The following is a 17,073-nucleotide window of genomic DNA, read 5'->3' on the forward strand; positions in this document are numbered from 1 at the left end:
AATGAACGCCACGTCTTGGAAATTGGCAGTGGAACGTCTCCCCTTGCGAATCGCAACCAGGGCGCATCTCGGTTGACTCCGACTGCCGTCCTAATCACCGAGACTCTCTCCCACTGACTTCAGGACTGGATAATGGAGATTTTTACTGAAAACCCCAGAGCCTTGAGCAAGGTGGACATTCGAGGCATCCATAAATTACCAAGATATCCTGGGTCTATCTCAAGCTGACTGGAGAACTTTCCTACAAGATCCAGGGATTGCAGCGATATCACATCGCTAGGCGACTTCATCAGCCCCACCCCCGCATTTTGGGCTTGTCTTCCCCGCTGCGACACAAGGGAGCTGTGCCAAGCAAGCAAGTGACGACGGTGCTCTGCTGCATCCAGTCGGGCCTGAAGGAAGCGTCCTGGCTCTTCTCTCAGTTCGACTTCACGGAAGGGGAGTTCATCGGGTACCCTGGAATTCCCAATGGGCCGGGCCGTCAACTACGTCGGTTCGATGAGATATCTGTGTCCTGCAGACAGATAAGAGACTGTTAGGTTTGCTCCCACAAGAAGAGCCTTGAGTAGTTGGGATGTTGATGCTCAGCAATGGGCCTTGCAGGAAAGAACTTACAAGGTACTTGTAGGCAGATCCAGTCGTCAATTGCCTCTGCAAAGTGAATTTAACCCTGTGATTGTGTTGCTGCAAGAAGATGAGTGGACAATGGCAAGTTCAGAACTGACGTCAAACCATGTGGGAATTGACTTGTATCTTTGCGCGGTCCAGCGCAATCTTGGAGTCGGAATGATACGAGTATACTGGAGAGGCACGTAGTATGGTAATTGCCTTAGATACTAACTAAGATTCCCGTCACAATGTAGTGTAACCACATCAAACAGTATTATAAAGCAAAAGCCTTACTTCCAAATCCATGATCGTCGGCTTACTTCTAGTACTACTGCATGTCCAGGGTCCTCAGGGATACATAGTCCCACGTCAAAGCCCAGAGTCCCTACAAAAGCAAATCGGAGCTAGGGGAAAAGACACATGTAAGGAAGAGTGAGAATTTTTTTTTTCATATATCTCTATGTCTATGCAACAGAAAAAGCTTTGTACAAATATCATAGATAAAAAAAAACAAAATTTAGACATGAAGAGAACCAAAACTCTTAAAGCTTGCTCTTGGGAGGCTCGTTCTTGAGCACTGCTTCGTTCCAAGGATATGGATCAAACACGAAGTCATTCACGGGGTTCTCCTGGCTGGCGCGACGGAACAGATCCTCGTAGACCTTGCCATCGTAACGGCCAAGACTACTATCCAGCTGCCAGTCTGGAATGGCCCAGGCATCAACCAAGCGAACAGCGTGGGGCCTAATCTCATCGAGCAGTTTCATCACAGCTGTTGTGCGGGCGAGGGTGATCTGGCGGACAGTCACGGCACCAGACGAGAAGAACTCAGCCGCTTCGCGCTCAAGAGTGTGCAGAGCGTAAAGTTGGAAAAGATGGTGCATGAGCGTCTTGGTCTCTGGGTCCAGTGCAGATGAGAGTTCGGGCGAAGAGACAGCCTCATAGAAGTTCTTGACAACCAGGTACTGCGAGTGAGCGGTGGAAAGACGCCAGAAGTCAACCAGCAGGCTGTTCCATGATCGCTTCTCGCCATCACGGTGCTTCAGAGCCTCGAAGGTAAGGTGGGCAGTGCGCCATGCGAAAGCAGCCACGATATCTGCATCAGTGTCAAGGACATCGAATGACGCACCCTTGTCACGACGATCAAGGTAGGTTCGGAGAATTCGGGCAGTATCATTGCCAGCATCTTTGCCAGCCAGAACGGCACGAGCAGATTTGAGGAGCTGTTTGACCATGTTAGTCTTGGGTCACACCGAGTGATCGGTCGAACGAAAGGGACTTACGTAGCGGGCGACTTGTTGGGTCAGCATGTAGTTGTCACCTTCCCAGGTAAGAGTAGGCAAGTAGTCAGAGTACCAAGGTCCGATGCCGCTGTAACTACTGTAGCCGTGACCTCCACAAGCACGGCGGCAAATCTCAAGACCTTCACCAGCAGACGTGCTAGCAAGGGCTTTAAGACCACAAGAGGTAGCATGCAGATCGGCGAGAAGTTCCGCACCGGCACGCAGCTCCTCGGGTCCAGCGCCCCGCGTGTCTTCGCTAGTAGAGGAAGAAGCCTTCATGCGGTTCTGGTTTTCTTGGTAAAGACGCATCATGCCGCGACCAGTGAAATGCAGCGCGTACATGGCAGCCAGAAGCGGCAACAGACGAACTTGAACCATCTTGTAGTTGAGGACTTGGTTCTCCTCCGAATTGGCTGCTGCGTCGCGGTCCTGAAATTGCCTTCGGACAGCACAGTAGCGGGTCGCGATGGTGACACCGCGAGCCAGAACACCACCGGCCTGAAGGACGATGTTGGAGCGAACCCATGTAAGGGTTCCGTAAACCAGGCTCGGTGACGCAGGACGAACATACTTGCCAGTCTCCTTGTCAACCCGAGAGAAACGTGCCAGCATGTTGACATGAGGGATTTTCACGTTGTTGAACAGCAAGAAACCATTGTCCATGGTGCTAGGTTTTCGTGTTAGTCGCCTGGAAGAACCCAGATTTTCTGATGGCCGTACTCACTTGTAACCGAACTTGGGACCGATGTCACCCACATAGACATTCTCCAGGGGCTGATGGGTCTCGAGGTCCCGGATCTGCACCACGAATGGGTGAGGGCCCATGTTCTTTCCTCCGATGTATAGCTGAGCCATCACCACAGCGTGATTTGCGGCGCGACCGAGGGAGCCAATCCACCATTTCGAGCTTGTCAGAGTGGGCGAGTTGATGGTGAAAGTCTGATCTTCAGGGTTCCTATTACAGCCATGCGACGTTAGCCATGTTCAATTCTGATAAGAAGTTGAAGTGCATAGTGCGATATGCGTATCCGGGAGCTCCCGGGGGGGGTCCCGCCAACTTCAACGATTCTTGTTTCGAACGTACCAGTCTGCTCGAGTCTCGAGTCCACGCACATTACTGCCATGCCCGAGCTCAGTTTGAGCATAACAGCCAATGTACTCGTATTTCTCTGCCCGGCGAAGGAAGAGCTCGTGTTGTTCAGGGGTTCCTTGCTCACGAAGGGTGACCTACAGAACGAATAGAGATTAGTATCTCTTCTGCAATTACCGTCCATGCAAGTCAGGGATTTTCACATACCAAGAACATGCTCGCGTGTAGTCCATAAGGGGTTGGCTCGCCAATCAGGTCGTTGGCTTTGAGATATTCGTCCGCATCCCATTTGTACTGCACCGCCATTTGCTGCAAGCGCTTCCCCTTGGCTAGCGAGCGCTGAAGTCGCTCGACACGGCCGAGACTGTGGTTTTGAGACTTGTCAAAGACCTTCTCTGGCTGGAGCAACTTCAGCAGCTTCTCCTGGCGCTCCAAATATTCTTTGGTGTGGAGTAACTCCGAGAGCTTCTCGACATTGACGTTGGATTGCGCCCGCTCTTGAGCGAGCAGCTCGGAGCCTTGCGGGCCCTGTGGCTTCAGGGCCTTGACCCAATCTGGAGGAGGAGATGGCATTCTGAAGATAAGGTATTTTAAGGGTACAGCAAGTGTAGAAGGAAGAAAGGCAGCGGCCCAGGTTATATGAGTCGTGGCGCACCCAGTCCCCGAAAGCTACCGGCCGAGGGGCCGGTTATCGCCGAATATGGCAACAGCCTCGGCTGAACACTAATCGGGGAAGGCGCGATCTGCCCGATTCTGCCGTCTCGGCCATCCCTGTATATGCTACTTAAGAGAAGTTCGTACTGCTTAGCAACTGAAGTGATTGCCTCTTTCTTGCATCGCGATGAATGCAGCGTGCCCATAAGTCCTCTCCCCAACGCCCCATCCCCATGGATATGGGGTTGTGGGGGAACCCGACTGTATCGGCTGGGGGAGACCCGGTATTAGCCATCCCATCCCGTCTTGGGGTCCCGAAACGGAGAAGACCGGTTGGTCGCGTCATGGGGGAATGGTGGCTTTTGAGGGCGCCCCGCAACAAAGGAAGCCTCGGCTGAAACTAATCAATTCTCTTTCTGGCCATTGTAAGACCGATGGTATTGGCTCTAGTTTGGCTCTGACTTAAATTCTTCCTATGTCGCCTGACCTGTCCCCAGGGGCGGGGCTCGTTCTTGCTTTCTGCTCCACTCGACGGGCACACCTTAGAAAGAAGGACGCCCCAAAGCATTAGAAGGAAAAATAAACATGGCCATGGAGAACTTTTGTACGATTAAACCCATTCCAAACCCCGCCGCACCATCCAATAGCACGTGCAGCTAAACGAGCAAGATCGACATCCCGAGAATATCGGGGCTCAGCAGCTCGGGGATTTAAAGTCGGTCGGATCAGATAAGAGAGCTTCCGATCCTGTCACATGTAAATCACGAGCTCACGCTCGTGAAAAGTAGCGGTCTCCATCACACACCACTTTTTTTCTTTTTATGGCGTTTTGACAGTCTATTCAGTTCGATGTGCCTTCGAGACTCGCGGCAACCCGATCCAAGCCAAGAAGATCGCACCGGACAGGCCAATGATGAAAGGCTGCAGAACTTGCACGCCTTTGGCTTGAGCCAAAGCTCCCACTGCGAAAGGGAGAATAGCTGCGCCCGACCCGCCAAAAGCGGCAGCAAATCCGATTGAGCTCACATGCAAATGTCGGGGTAAAAGCTTGGTCACCATGACCACTGCGCCGGGAAAAAGGGGTCCAAGGAAGAAGCCCTGGAGGGACACCGCGACGGCGGATGCGTAGAACTGTGGCACGAGCCACAAAACGAGCCCGAAGGCTATGGAGCACAAAATGTACCCCTGCGTGGTGGTGAGTTGGCATGTGAGTCTACATGGAGTCGGGTAGCGAGTGTGGAGGCTTACTGAGATAGCCATCTTCTCTCCTATGCGGGGGGGTAACAAAGCCCAGGATAAAACGACCCACTGTGATCCCTAGCCAAAATCCCGTTGCAACCATACCGCTAGCAAAGGCTGCTCCATGGCGGATCTGGATCATGAAAGTGACAATCCATCCTCCCAGGGCCACCTCCACACCAACGTAGCCAAGCAGAAACAAAGAACACAGCCAAGTCACTCTCGCAGAAGGCATCGTGAGGAGAGCATCCTTCAAGCCACCCTTGTTCTGTTCTGCGGCCGTCTTTGCTCGGAAATCCGCTCCAGTAGCTTGCCAGAAGCACACAGTACATGTCACCAACTCAATAGCCGCACAGCCCACCTATAACAAAAAGAACTGTTAGGACAATTTCCTGGGATCGTATGAGAATAGACATACCATGATATAATAGAAATAGTACCAGGCACATTCGCCCTAGTAATCAACGACGTGGCGACGAGCGGACTTAGCACTGCACCTGCACCATAGAGTCCATGAAGAACCCCCAGGAGCTCGTTCGCATTGGCCATGTTCCAATCCACGCATTCCAGGCTCCGTCCTCCACACCATTTCCAAATCCTGCGAAGACGAAGCTTATCACCAACACCGGGTAGGGCGGATGTATGCAGTTAACGATATAAGCAAGCAAGTGACATCCCGGTCCCATCAGCGCTATCCCGCGCTGGCCAAAGGCAGTATGGATTCGTTGATTGAAGAACGCAGCTAAAGTATAGCCAACCAACGGAGACAAGAAAATGAGGGACACGATTGTGTAGCTGAGGTGATAGTAGGTTTCCAACTGATGTGTCCATGTCTTAGCTATCGTGAGGCAACAGAGGAACTTGCAATGTACTCACATAGGGAATCAAGGCCTAGGCATATGCAGTTAGTGATCTATTGCTGTATCCCACCACTAGAGCTACTAGAGCAGGTGACACTTACGCCATAAGCAGCATCATTTGCACCCATAACTAGGAAACTCCATAGCGTAGCGAATGTGCGATACATGTTGATAGGGGAGAGTTCCATTTTTCAAGAGCTGAAACCCCCTCGGGCTCATTGTTCGACCCCCATTCTACCTCCAACGGTTCGCTTGGTCGTGGTGTGTGGAGATTGATGTGGGTTCCATGAGACTGCTCCAGAATGACTCTGGACGATGCCATTTTGACGCCTTGAAGACTGAGTAGATCTTGATCGCCAAATCTCTTATTTAAATCACACTGGCAGCTACTCAAGATTGACTCGGAGCTAAAGATTTGGGGTCCAGGCCATGTGGACAGATAGCTTGGCAAATGAGCGGGGAACCTCTGTGCGGTAAGACCTCGAAGTTGTCACTTTGCTGATCTTGCACCTTGACGCAGAGTTATTGTACTGATTAACTTAGTCCTTGACGGAACTCCCCACTTTATAGAATCCAGTCTGGTGGAAGCATAGCGGACTGGCCTTCCTGATCAGGTAGTTGCCGCCCCCGCTTACTCTCGTGAAAGTGACCTCGAGACATTCCAACTCCCAATCACCGAGAGCTCTACTTAGCGGTTTGAATGAGGTCTTCTTGTTTCCAATACTTTTCAAGGCCGGGCAGCGGCTTGCCAAAGATGCCTACCGATTGGTGGATAATAGGAGGGTTCTGGGGTTGAGGCTTGGGGGGAAGGGAAGCAAGGAAGATTCGGAATCGGAAATAGGGAAGAAGCGAAGAGAGATGAATTGATCAAGGCTGAAGTGCTGAATTCCTCAAATCATTCGATGGGCTTCTGAGAAATGGAAAATACTGCACGAATCCAACCATTCCGGGCTCCAACCCGGGTCCTTTGTTTGCATGTCTACCCCTAACACAATCCTGCCTTCTAGTTTAGTAGATAGTCTCTAGCATTAGAAGACATTTGTCTCCAGAGTTGCCAAGGTGCTTTCCTTGGTGCCTCGGTCTGCCATTGTGGCGCCTGGTGCAGTGGAAACTGATCAGCCCCGCCCGCACAAGACGGAGTCAACCCCAGATCCATACTCCAGAGCCTGGGAGTGAGGTCTGGGTCACCGCTGTCAGGTACCACGACAGCACATTCTATCTTGTTGCGGCCAGCTTCCAGCACTACTAGCCTCAAGAGAATGATCGAGCCTGGGCCACGGGCTCTACGTGAAGACAAAAATCTGGGACGACAGCACTTGAGTGCAAGAAGCGATCTCTCCTTGGATATCGCGGATCTACCAATGCCCACGATCTGTTGGGCTGGGACAATCGAACTGCGGCCAAAGCGCCCCCGGTGAGTATTCAGATTACCCCCGGTGAGTATTCAGATTACGGGAATGAGGCTCGGGCGCTACTTTCTTGGTGAGGACAAGCGTTGCCGGACAGCAGTAGACCTGGAATATGCCCAGTTTTCCTAGTAGCAACCGACAAATGACGTGTTTTGTAACAAGAACCAATCATATTACCCATTTATGGGCCTGCTAATTTTTTGGTTCATGCATATTGACTATTGGATGTGATTTGATGCTGTGCTGCTGATATCTCCTAGGGCTATTGGACCCGATGCAGTGGACGAATGCTTGCTCGATCAAACAAGATAGCGGGTCTTTCGCACATGTGATCTTATCTAGACACTGTTGGCAGTGACAGCGCACATTTCCAGCCCATCACACACCGTTTCCGACGCTGAGCCTTCAATTTTACCACCACCATCAATAAGCGGTATCCAACACACCAATCGAACAGTAAGGCTGTTTCTAAACATCCTTCCCCATTCGCCTCGCGTGTGGAGCGATAGATCGGCACGTACCGTAATACAGTAATACCAGTACAAAACCAGCCGTCCTAAATCCGCCACAAGTCCGTCACAAACAGCTCGTGATTGGCCAAGATATTCTGTGTCATCATAGGGTTCATAAAGCCAGACTGCTAAAATTCTCTCCCATCCTCCACTTGTAATCTCTCCCGGCGGACACTGCTGACAGAGCTGACCCTCCTCAAAACGATGCCCACCCTACCTGAAGAGCCAAACAGGTTGACGGATCCAGGGACCGACAAACCGGCCCAGGATGAAGATGATTGGACTGGGCTGACGGACCCCGCGGAGCGTCGGCGGCGCCAGAATCGGATCAATCAACGAGCCCGACGTATGTAAAAGATTGCGCTCGCAACTATAAGACTTAGTACTAATTCCAGATTAGGAAGGCGGCAACGCATGGAGGCAAGCTCAAGATCGAGCAAAGGCAAAGACAAGGATATCCATCCGAAAAGCCTGGTCGGGCCTCGTCCTCCCGCAACCGCACTTGATCACGACGCCGTGTCAAACAGCTCGAGCTATGAGGATTCTAAAATTGCTTGCATGACTCCAGACTCACGGAGACTACTTGTCCAGTTTGCCCAGGAGGCCTACCGAAGTTATATGCTGGGGTCTCCGACCTCAGAACACCTCTTGACGCTGACTAAGGTCAATGTCTTCCGGGCCTATATCGACAACATGAAAATCATTGGCAATTTCTCAGAGAACATCTGCGAAGATGCCATCTCACGATTCTGTGAGGCCAATCTGCCCGACGGGGCTTCGCCAGCGGTCGAGTACAGCAATATACCGATCAACTTACAGCCAACAAAAATTCAACGCACCATCCCTCATCACCCTTGGCTGGACTTCTCCCCCATCCCAAGATGCGTGACAACCTTATCCAAGCAGATCCCAATTGGGACGATGAAGAGCTTTGTGTGGATTTAATGGCTTTCTGGGGCGGACGGCCCTCTATTGATGCAGGACTTCTTGTATGGGGGGAGCCTTGGGATTATCGAAATTGGGAAATGACCGAGGCATTCATCAAGAAGTATCAATGGGTGGTCAGAGGATGTACGGATATGATGAATGCTACAAATGCATGGCGGGCGAAACGAGGGGAGAAATTAATATTTCGATATATGTACTAGACATTAAAGAACCATATCAATCTACATACAATTTGGGAGGAGAAAACGCTCAGATTTGCGGGGTCAAACAAAGCTATACAATCCAGTTCGCCGAAGGGCCCCCCGGGCTTAGTGGCGGAAATTCGGCGCTAATGCAACCTGCTGACAGGTTAGCGCGGCGCTAAAGACGACGAAAGTTGTGCTCTGGCCAAGAATTACCAGTCTAGACCCGCTCGCATGTTTGCAGTGCTGTTTGTAACAGTCACAGTAATGTATTTCCGAGAACCGCGTAAACAAAAATAGATCCTCCCGTAGTAACTACTAATCGATGATCGAGCTCTGAGAATCTGTCACAGATTCCAATAAGAAGTGTACCGCGTGCGCCTAGGCACATCCACACCACATGTGCGGATATAGTAGTTTTCTAGTCTAGCAGAATCAACGCCAGCCCTAGGATGCTCCTTCACAACTGTGAGGGAACTGCCAAATTGGAGTATCCCCTGGGTAGATTGGCTATCCTTTATAGGGGCTTGACTACTCCGTAGTGGATCTGTGATATATCAAGGTTGGACCTAGCCCCTCTTGCTTCTGGCGTGTATAGAGCAGCCCCGAGAGTTTCCATATTCAGACTTTTGAACGGCCCACTACTTAATCTAAGGGGTCTTCTCGACAACAAGGGGTCACTCGCGTTCTGGAAATCCTTCAGGCTCTCTTCGGTTATAGCGAGAACTTCATTCAGCAGCTTCAGCCACTACAGCCGGGACAGTTACCTGTTTAGTCGAATTAACCGCTTTTTATTCTACGCGAGTGTCGCTGTCTTCCAAGATTCACAGTCTATAAACTGATCAGACCTTTCCCCGATTATCCAGAGCAACGATAACCCAAAATCTAGTCATTAAAGTCGTCATCAATTTCCCAAACGCCTACCCATCAGTAACATGCTCCTTCTCTTCCTCCTTCGGGATGCGCACCCAAGTTAAGGTGATGGCAGCCGCGACAATCTCCGCAGCCAACGCAAACCACCAGATTGCTCGCAATCCCGTCAAGCCAATATTACCATCAATGTCCTTTTCAACCTGCGTCCCAATAGCATCACCGATGGACGTGAAGACCGCACATGACAGATTCTGCATCGTCACTAGCAAACTCCCCGCACTTCCCTGGTACGATCGTCGAACGTTGCTAGTGATATAAATTGATGCCGCAGCGAAAGAAAGATCCGGCCCAAACGTGACAAGGCGATCCCGGGGAAAGACATCGCCCAGTACATCGTACCGGAGGTCTGGGGGAGAAAGAATGCGGGGCCCAGGGAGAAGGCTAGCATCGCGACAAAGTAGATATAATGACCTGGAATGATGTGGAGAGTTCTGCTCACGACCCAAGTCGCGAGGACGCCGACGATAGCATTGGGCAGGAGATAGAGCGCGACAGTTAGAGGGCTGTGTTGCTGGATGCGGAGCATGAATTGCACTGCGTAAAACTGCCAGCAGCCTGAAAATGCGCCGTAGCCCAGGAAATAAGCGATCATTAGGGGAGTGAATCCCTTGGTCTTCCAGAGACGGTTTGGGATCAAGGGCGCTCGACGTATCGCTCAATGAAAAAGAAAGCAATAATTAGGAGAACACCGACAATAACTAAAGAGTACGTGTATGGGGACCATTCAGTCACAGAGCCCTGGGTCAGTCCGAAGAGAATACACACACATCCAATCGACGCAGCGGAGGCGCCAAGATAATCGAACTGGCGGAGAGTAGGGGCCTCAGTTCCGGCAATGTCAGCAACTGGCCGGAGAGGAGGGATTGTGGCATAAGCAGCAGTCAGACAGAGACCGGCGATGATCGCATTGGATCCGAATATCCAGTATAGACACGACTTCATGGCCCCGCCCTGAATACATCCCAGCCAGAACCCGAACGGCGAAGTAGCAGACATCGCACTGAAGACACGGTTCTTGCGAAGACCTGGGTTGTAAACACGGCCGAGGATGCTCATAGATGCGGAGACCAGCACGCCGATAGATAAGCCCTGCATGGCACGAACAATATAGAACAAGATTGCCCTCGACGGGTGGACACAGAAAGCGCCTACGACATTCCAAACGGTTAACCAGGCAAAGGCGAAGACCATGATCATTCTTGGTGGAGCCAGATCGCTCAACGATCCCGAGATGACGACTGACAAGCTCAGGGGCAGAAGATATGCACCAAGAAGCCATGGAAGCTCACTGTTGGTGATGCCTAGCGCCTCCTTGAAGGCCTCCTGGTTGACCGTGATATCGCCAATCAGGAAGGCGAAGAACAATAGCCCAGCGGAGCAAACAAAGACAAAAATGATTTCTGAAGTCAAGCTGTTGAGTTCTGCGGGCCGGCCTTGGAATTTGGATGTGTTCGGCGAGCCCAGCTCTTCTTCAGCAACATCCGCCATATGCTTCACGGAATGACGGGTTGTGCTCCGTTCACTTCGTCGAGAGGGCATTACGCAGAGATCTGCGCGACCATCATGTAGTGGTTCTGGCCGGGACATTGTACTCGCGAGCTTCTCCAGCGCTTCGCCCATGTGGGAATCGCCACGAGCTCTTGTCGTTGGAACTCGATGTAGTTCGGTCACATCTTGAGACTCGCGGCCGTAGTAGGTGATTTCCACAGAGTTTCTTCTGCTGGTGTCGGCGGAAGATATTGTAGAGCTTCCACCCGAGCTAACATCACGGTATTCCGTCTGGACACCGGGCTTCGTGCTGGCATCATCATTGAACGGCTGTGCCATTGTTGTATATGGCAGATACCGCCGTTGTCCAGTTAGCCGGCTGCTTTCGTGTTTGGCAATGATTTCCGATGAAATTTGTATAATGAAAATCCTCGATTATGAGCAATTAGAGAATTAAGAGCACAATTTATAAATTCTGCTGCAGATTAGAAAATAATAAGAAGAAACTGTAAGTACACCCCGCCACAGCGACGTGGGCGTCCTTTAAAATGGATCTTGGGTGGGTCCAGAAAGATTTTCAATCGCGGGATTCAGAATCCGAGAGCAGCTGGACTCAGAAGCTTTCAGCAGCCCATTCAGGCTAAATCTCACGCTTTTGTCACATTCATGTGGTCTTCCCTATAGGCCAACCTGCTTGATTATCGTTCTTCCGACTTTTTGTTACTTTCCGCGTCACCGCATGTTGAGCGTGGTCATTGCATATAGGACGCTATAAGACGCAAGATAAGCCAACAACAAGTGGCACCTGGTGCCCAAACCCAATAAAATCGATCTCCAGGGGCTGATAAGCTCCAACGGCTCTTGGGCCGGCCTGGATTCCAAAATCCTCTGCCCGAGCTGTTCTCTCGCCCAGAAGTCCGACATTGCCACTGGTGGGTCAGAGACTTCTTGATACGTACCATTCCTTGCGAACTTTCTTTATTTATGAAGCCACCAGTGGGCCTACTGCATGTAGTTGCAGCTTAGGTGGAGAGAGAGCACCTGGTCAGTACCAATGCAGTCAATCTTGCCGCAAATCCACAATGTTGTCCCGGGAAAAATGCACCCACAATTGGGTATCTTGAGCGCGTCTCCCAAGGTCTTTGACTCATAAACCAGCCGTGTGCATAGGCAAACTTGGTCCGCTGGCTTATATGGCCTTTTTCGAAATATTTTCATATTTTCCTTCATCGAAGTGTTCCCATGGTGTGCCCACTGTGTTTGTCTCAGGCAGTTCGAGGAGTTTCATAGTCTGCGACCCTGCGTCATGATAGTCTCTGACTAGCACTGCAAGTAGTAATTATTCCCGCCAGCGAATCTAGACCGCGTATGGCTTGTGAAATATCTTTGGCCAAAACAAAGAGATCGACGCCCAACGATAAGGATCTCGATTGGTCCAACTGGCATGTGTATGCCGATCTTTTCGCCAAAACTCCATGGTCTAGGCCACAGAGAGCATATTCAAACCTGAATCAAATGAATTTTTTTTTTGCAGGTGTGCTAGCATGGATGCTGCCCAAGACAGATAATTTACCCCGGCTTAAAAAGTGCATTGCAGCAAGTGAGGTGGGAAAGTTGAGCCTGTAATGGGACCTGTGATAGTTGGTGGGGGAGGGGCTAGCCCTACGCCCTTGCGGTCAAGGCCATCGTTTGCCTATAGCCTAAAAATGATTAGCGGCTGTCAAGAGCGCATCTGCTCCCTAGTAGCACAAACCCTCGGTCACAGGCAGTGCTTTCCCACCAGTTTAGACTCGAATTTGTCTCTACCCAAAGCCTGACTGTGGCTCACGGCATCAAGAGGAATATCCTTTATGGCTCTTTGCCAGTTTCAATGATTTCTGCAGGGCATTACAATGATTCCTTCGTTTCATCCCAATGATTGAAACCCGGCACGGGTTGCACGTCGGCCTTGAGATGACGATGCAATGTGTGCCAAGGGCTTTGAGAGTGACCTGTGACTTGTGAAATGCACCTAGTTCCTGCAGCATTTTAGAAACTGCTTATTCTTGGCGAGCTCTGTTTTCGGTGGCGCATGTAAAGTTTCTTATGAAGACCCCTTGGGACTGCAGCCCGTAATAAAGAGGCGTTGTCAGAATCCACCGAGGCCATCCGTGGTTATCATGCGACAATCGAAAAGGCGAAACACTTGCTCAGGATTTCAGACGCGATTATGAACTCTGTATGTAAGTGGAATTTCGCAAGGCAACAAATCGCCGTACCTTACAGCCATAATGGTTGGGCTTGGACGTCAGTGCATGCTTCGCACTAGAAGGGGCAGTGCGCACTGCACAGAACCCCTCCTTCTTCCATCAAAGTACCCGGCCACTTATCGAGCAATGCTCAATCTACCGGCTTGTGTTCTCTCATCATTGATGGAACTTTTTCAATGAGTATATGACATCTTGGCCGAGGTCTTCATGGTCATATGGCTCGAAATCTTTTCCCCGATGGTTCAGTACTAGTAGCGCATTTGAAATACATATACCAAATCCAGTCTCATATCCGATCAAGTCTCTGTCACTGGAAGTGGCCAAGTTGACAAGCTGACTGAAGAAAGAAGCTTATCGATGGTGACCGTAATTTACAACTTATCCAAGGCAGTCTATATCAAAACCCGTATTGAAAATCGATGTTTATATACATGCATAATCGTCATACTGATATCAACATTAGAGCCCGAGCCTTTAGATCTAAACCACGATGCTCACCGGTCGCTTGAACGATCTAGACCAACGCGGTATCATCACGCAAATCCCCCTTAACTCACTTAACGTCGTTACCCAATCTCTCTCGTGATAAGTGCCATCAATCCTTTTTTCGATCTTTCTAGAACAAGGGCAACTTTACCGTGTTAACGTAGTCTATATTCTCTGGGTACCCTTCCACCCGAGGGATCCAAGTCTTGAACAAACGATCCCATACACGGGTCTGCTTTCCATAATTATGGCTGTTCTTCCAACCCTTGCGGTGATGAAGATCATGATCCTCAATCACAAGCTCCATGTCGAGCATTCGCCACAGTGACGTCCATGGGTTCACAGCCGTAGCAAGCATCCGCAGCCCACTGTGCCCCAGCACCTCCGTGAACACCACATACTGCTGACAGATCCACCACTCATAGAAGCCCATCGGGAAACCCAGCAGCTTGAGGGTGCCGTAGGAGAGAAGAGGTGCGCCGACAATGTCGACAACTTCCTGCACTGCGTCTGCGTACGCGGTAAGCAGGGGGTTAGGGTGCTTGGTGAGATGGTGGGTGCGGTGGAACTGCCATAGAGCGCCTATCTCGTGGGCGGACCGATGGAGCATGTAGTACCAGAAGTCGAGGGTGAGGGCGTACATGCCGGTTTCGATGATCAGCCAGCCCCAGCGGATGGAGGAGGGCGGTTCGCCCGTGTACGAGATGAAGGTGGCAAGCATGGGGCGGAAGGCAATGACGGATAGAATGGTTTGCACGGTCTTCCCGACGCCGACGTCCGGGACTCCGTCTCGGGCGTGCTTATCGCCATCAAAAAACCCGATTTGGTGGCCTAGCCGTCGGAGGATGTGTACTTCGTGCACGGCAAAGAGTTTTAGGGCCATGCTGTAGAAGAGGAATACCAGCCATGCGGACGGTTGGCCTATGTAGTTGATATAGAGCTGGTGAAGGGCGAGAGGGGCTCCAGCGAAGGTCAGGACCCATAGGTGGAACTGGAGTTCGGGCGCGTAGGGGACCTTGTCTGTCTTTTGAAAGACGGGGACGTCTTCGTCGAGCTCGACATGGTGGGCATCCAAGACTTCCAGGAGCCAGTGGCTGGGAGTCCATTTGGCGCGATCCCACTTCCGCCAGGTGGACGTCATGGAGTCCTTGGGGTTTCGCTGTATAGTAGTCATTATGCGGCGAGGGTGAAAATGGCAATGGCGAGTGCAGGACGATCAGAGCATTTATCTAACCCCCAGCGCGTCACTCGTTCCTTATTGCATGCGTCTTCTTACCGACACATGCTTCCAGTGGGGTCTTAGGCAATGAAATGACTTGCTGGGACCCGAGGTGTGGATACTTGTATCCCTCTGTTGACGTTATCGGATTAAGGGGACTTCCAGGTGTGAAATAGTCGGGATGGTCTGGTCCATGTTGTTTCTTGGCGCACAGAAGTTCGGCACTCGTATGATTCGTAGAATCCCCTTATTGCATCCATTTGGACGTCTGATGGCTGCGCTGTCACAACATCTGATACCTCGGTACCCCCGTCTGTGAACGAATCTTTCTGTTCTGGGTCCTTCGACCCACCGGGCCTTTATTACCCCAATAGAGATGGTGGGTATCGTCGCCCCCACTCGACTGGCTGACTTCAAGATTAACGAGCAAACCGACTCCAGACACGCTGAAATGGAGTTTCAAGTGGTTTTTTGTACCGCCTCCATACTCGCTCGCCACTGGATGTTCCGTTATTTTACTTTGAATAAATGACGTCTTACGGAGTAGTTAAGTTCGAGGACCCATAGGGCAATCTCACCCAGCCCGATGGAATTCCAGATTAGGAACTTAACAGCCGAGAAACTTGAACCCCAACCGTGAGGCAAATTAAGCATAAACTGACCGAGTCAATATTATCGTGGGCGTAGGAAGGGAGCCAGCCCGAAAGATCATAGGCTTGGTCATTGATCTGTCTTCCAAGGTTTGGTCAAGTTCGCATAGTTAGTCTGTACGGCCTTCCAGTAATCCACTCTTGCCAATACCGACAAGAGCATTAAGATCTCTGTTAAGGCAGAAAGAGGTCGTCCTGTTGGGATTGTGGGATTGCCCCGGCTGGAAAGGATTTGACCATTTTGGGAGGAGTTCTGCGAGAGAAATAGCAAACTTGAACGACCGCCGGGAGCCCGTCAGGGCTTATGGGGGCGGCTGCGATTCACGGGACCAACGCCCATGTGCAAGTGGGGCTCCTGGGCACCAGAGTAAGGCTGCAGTCCACGATGGCTCACCATCACTAGCAGGGCTGTTGACGTCCAATCCCAGGCCTACCCTTGATTTTCAGCTTATTTTCCTTTCCTTAACACTCTCTGCGGCCAAAAAGGGGCCAATATGACTCGTTTTCTCGATTACATGCCGGCACAATGGCATGGTCTTCACTGCAACTTCAAATATATTAACGAACCGCACTATCTCAGTACATCATTGTTATTTCTGTCTCATGAGAAAAAAGTCCCTTCCTAAAAACCCTTCTTTCAATCATACCAAAGTACTTCCGGGTCACGACTCTGCATCGGCATCATCAGACTAAAGTATCTTAGTCAGAGTACTCATTTATGGCTTGATCGAAGGTGCGGTCAAGGTTGTTCTTGTTCTGGGTGGCATCCTGAGCGCAGACAGGGAGAGCATCAATGAGGCCGAAGGCTAGGGTGTCAACAGCACCCTCATCTGATCGGAGGACTTGAGCAATGGGCTGAGTGAAGGGCGTCAGGCTCAAGAGGCCGTGCTTGCCAATGAGAGTCTGGAGGAGCTCCTGGTGAACCGGGACGAATTCAGCAAAAGAGGCGCAGATAGCCTCCTATCAGGAAAGGTTAGTCGCAGGTACTGCGTTGAGATCCAAAAGGGCAAACTCCGGTGGGAGATCATACCTGTTCGGAGTCAGAGTAGCCAGGACTCTGGCGCTTCTTCTTCTCGCCCAAGAGCTCGCCTGGGTCTGAAAGGATTTCTCCCACGTCCTCGAGGCACTTCTCAAGGTCCTCGATGTCCAGGCAATCATCGCGAGCTACCAGGCTACGCTTGGAGCCCATGGCGGTGATGTCTTGTGTAGCAGTGTTGACAATATCTGCGAGGCCGCTGATCACTTGCTAAAATGATATTAGT

General features: G+C 51.0%; 6 protein-coding genes across 6 annotated transcripts; 1 reads left to right on the top strand and 5 right to left on the bottom strand.

The window, feature by feature from the left end:
- Positions 1–1,151: 1,151 nt before the first annotated feature.
- Positions 1,152–3,555, bottom strand: N7468_005054 (uncharacterized protein; the record flags this gene model as incomplete). The annotated part of the gene is made up of 5 exons (XM_058474351.1): positions 1,152–1,832; positions 1,893–2,559; positions 2,617–2,847; positions 2,977–3,119; positions 3,190–3,555. The coding sequence occupies 5 exons, from the start codon at positions 3,553–3,555 to the stop codon at positions 1,152–1,154; spliced, it is 2,088 nt and encodes a 695-aa protein (XP_058330091.1).
- A 918-nt stretch (positions 3,556–4,473) lies between these two features.
- N7468_005055 (uncharacterized protein) lies at positions 4,474–5,923 on the bottom strand (the record flags this gene model as incomplete). The annotated part of the gene is made up of 6 exons (XM_058474352.1): positions 4,474–4,799; positions 4,885–5,236; positions 5,294–5,329; positions 5,379–5,693; positions 5,752–5,766; positions 5,837–5,923. The coding sequence occupies 6 exons, from the start codon at positions 5,921–5,923 to the stop codon at positions 4,474–4,476; spliced, it is 1,131 nt and encodes a 376-aa protein (XP_058330092.1).
- A 1,937-nt stretch (positions 5,924–7,860) lies between these two features.
- Positions 7,861–8,601, top strand: N7468_005056 (uncharacterized protein; the record flags this gene model as incomplete). Its single annotated transcript, XM_058474353.1, has 2 exons — positions 7,861–8,002; positions 8,057–8,601. The coding sequence occupies 2 exons, from the start codon at positions 7,861–7,863 to the stop codon at positions 8,599–8,601; spliced, it is 687 nt and encodes a 228-aa protein (XP_058330093.1).
- Positions 8,602–9,706: 1,105 nt separating this feature from the next.
- Positions 9,707–11,546, bottom strand: N7468_005057 (uncharacterized protein; the record flags this gene model as incomplete). The annotated part of the gene is made up of 2 exons (XM_058474354.1): positions 9,707–10,253; positions 10,429–11,546. 2 exons carry the CDS (start codon positions 11,544–11,546, stop codon positions 9,707–9,709), a joined length of 1,665 nt encoding a protein of 554 aa, XP_058330094.1.
- Positions 11,547–14,072: 2,526 nt separating this feature from the next.
- Positions 14,073–15,116, bottom strand: N7468_005058 (sterol desaturase family protein; the record flags this gene model as incomplete). Its single annotated transcript, XM_058474355.1, has 1 exon — positions 14,073–15,116. One exon carries the CDS (start codon positions 15,114–15,116, stop codon positions 14,073–14,075), a length of 1,044 nt encoding a protein of 347 aa, XP_058330095.1.
- A 1,394-nt stretch (positions 15,117–16,510) lies between these two features.
- Positions 16,511–17,000, bottom strand: N7468_005059 (uncharacterized protein; the record flags this gene model as incomplete). Its single annotated transcript, XM_058474356.1, has 2 exons — positions 16,511–16,771; positions 16,842–17,000. The coding sequence occupies 2 exons, from the start codon at positions 16,998–17,000 to the stop codon at positions 16,511–16,513; spliced, it is 420 nt and encodes a 139-aa protein (XP_058330096.1).
- Between the last annotated feature and the right edge of the window lie 73 nt (positions 17,001–17,073).

Source organism: Penicillium chermesinum (assembly GCF_028974085.1).
Source record: "Penicillium chermesinum strain IBT 19713 chromosome Unknown utg000004l:1.0-3345178.0:1.0-3348027.0, whole genome shotgun sequence".
In the NCBI taxonomy this organism is placed as follows: Eukaryota; Fungi; Ascomycota; class Eurotiomycetes; order Eurotiales; family Aspergillaceae; genus Penicillium; species Penicillium chermesinum.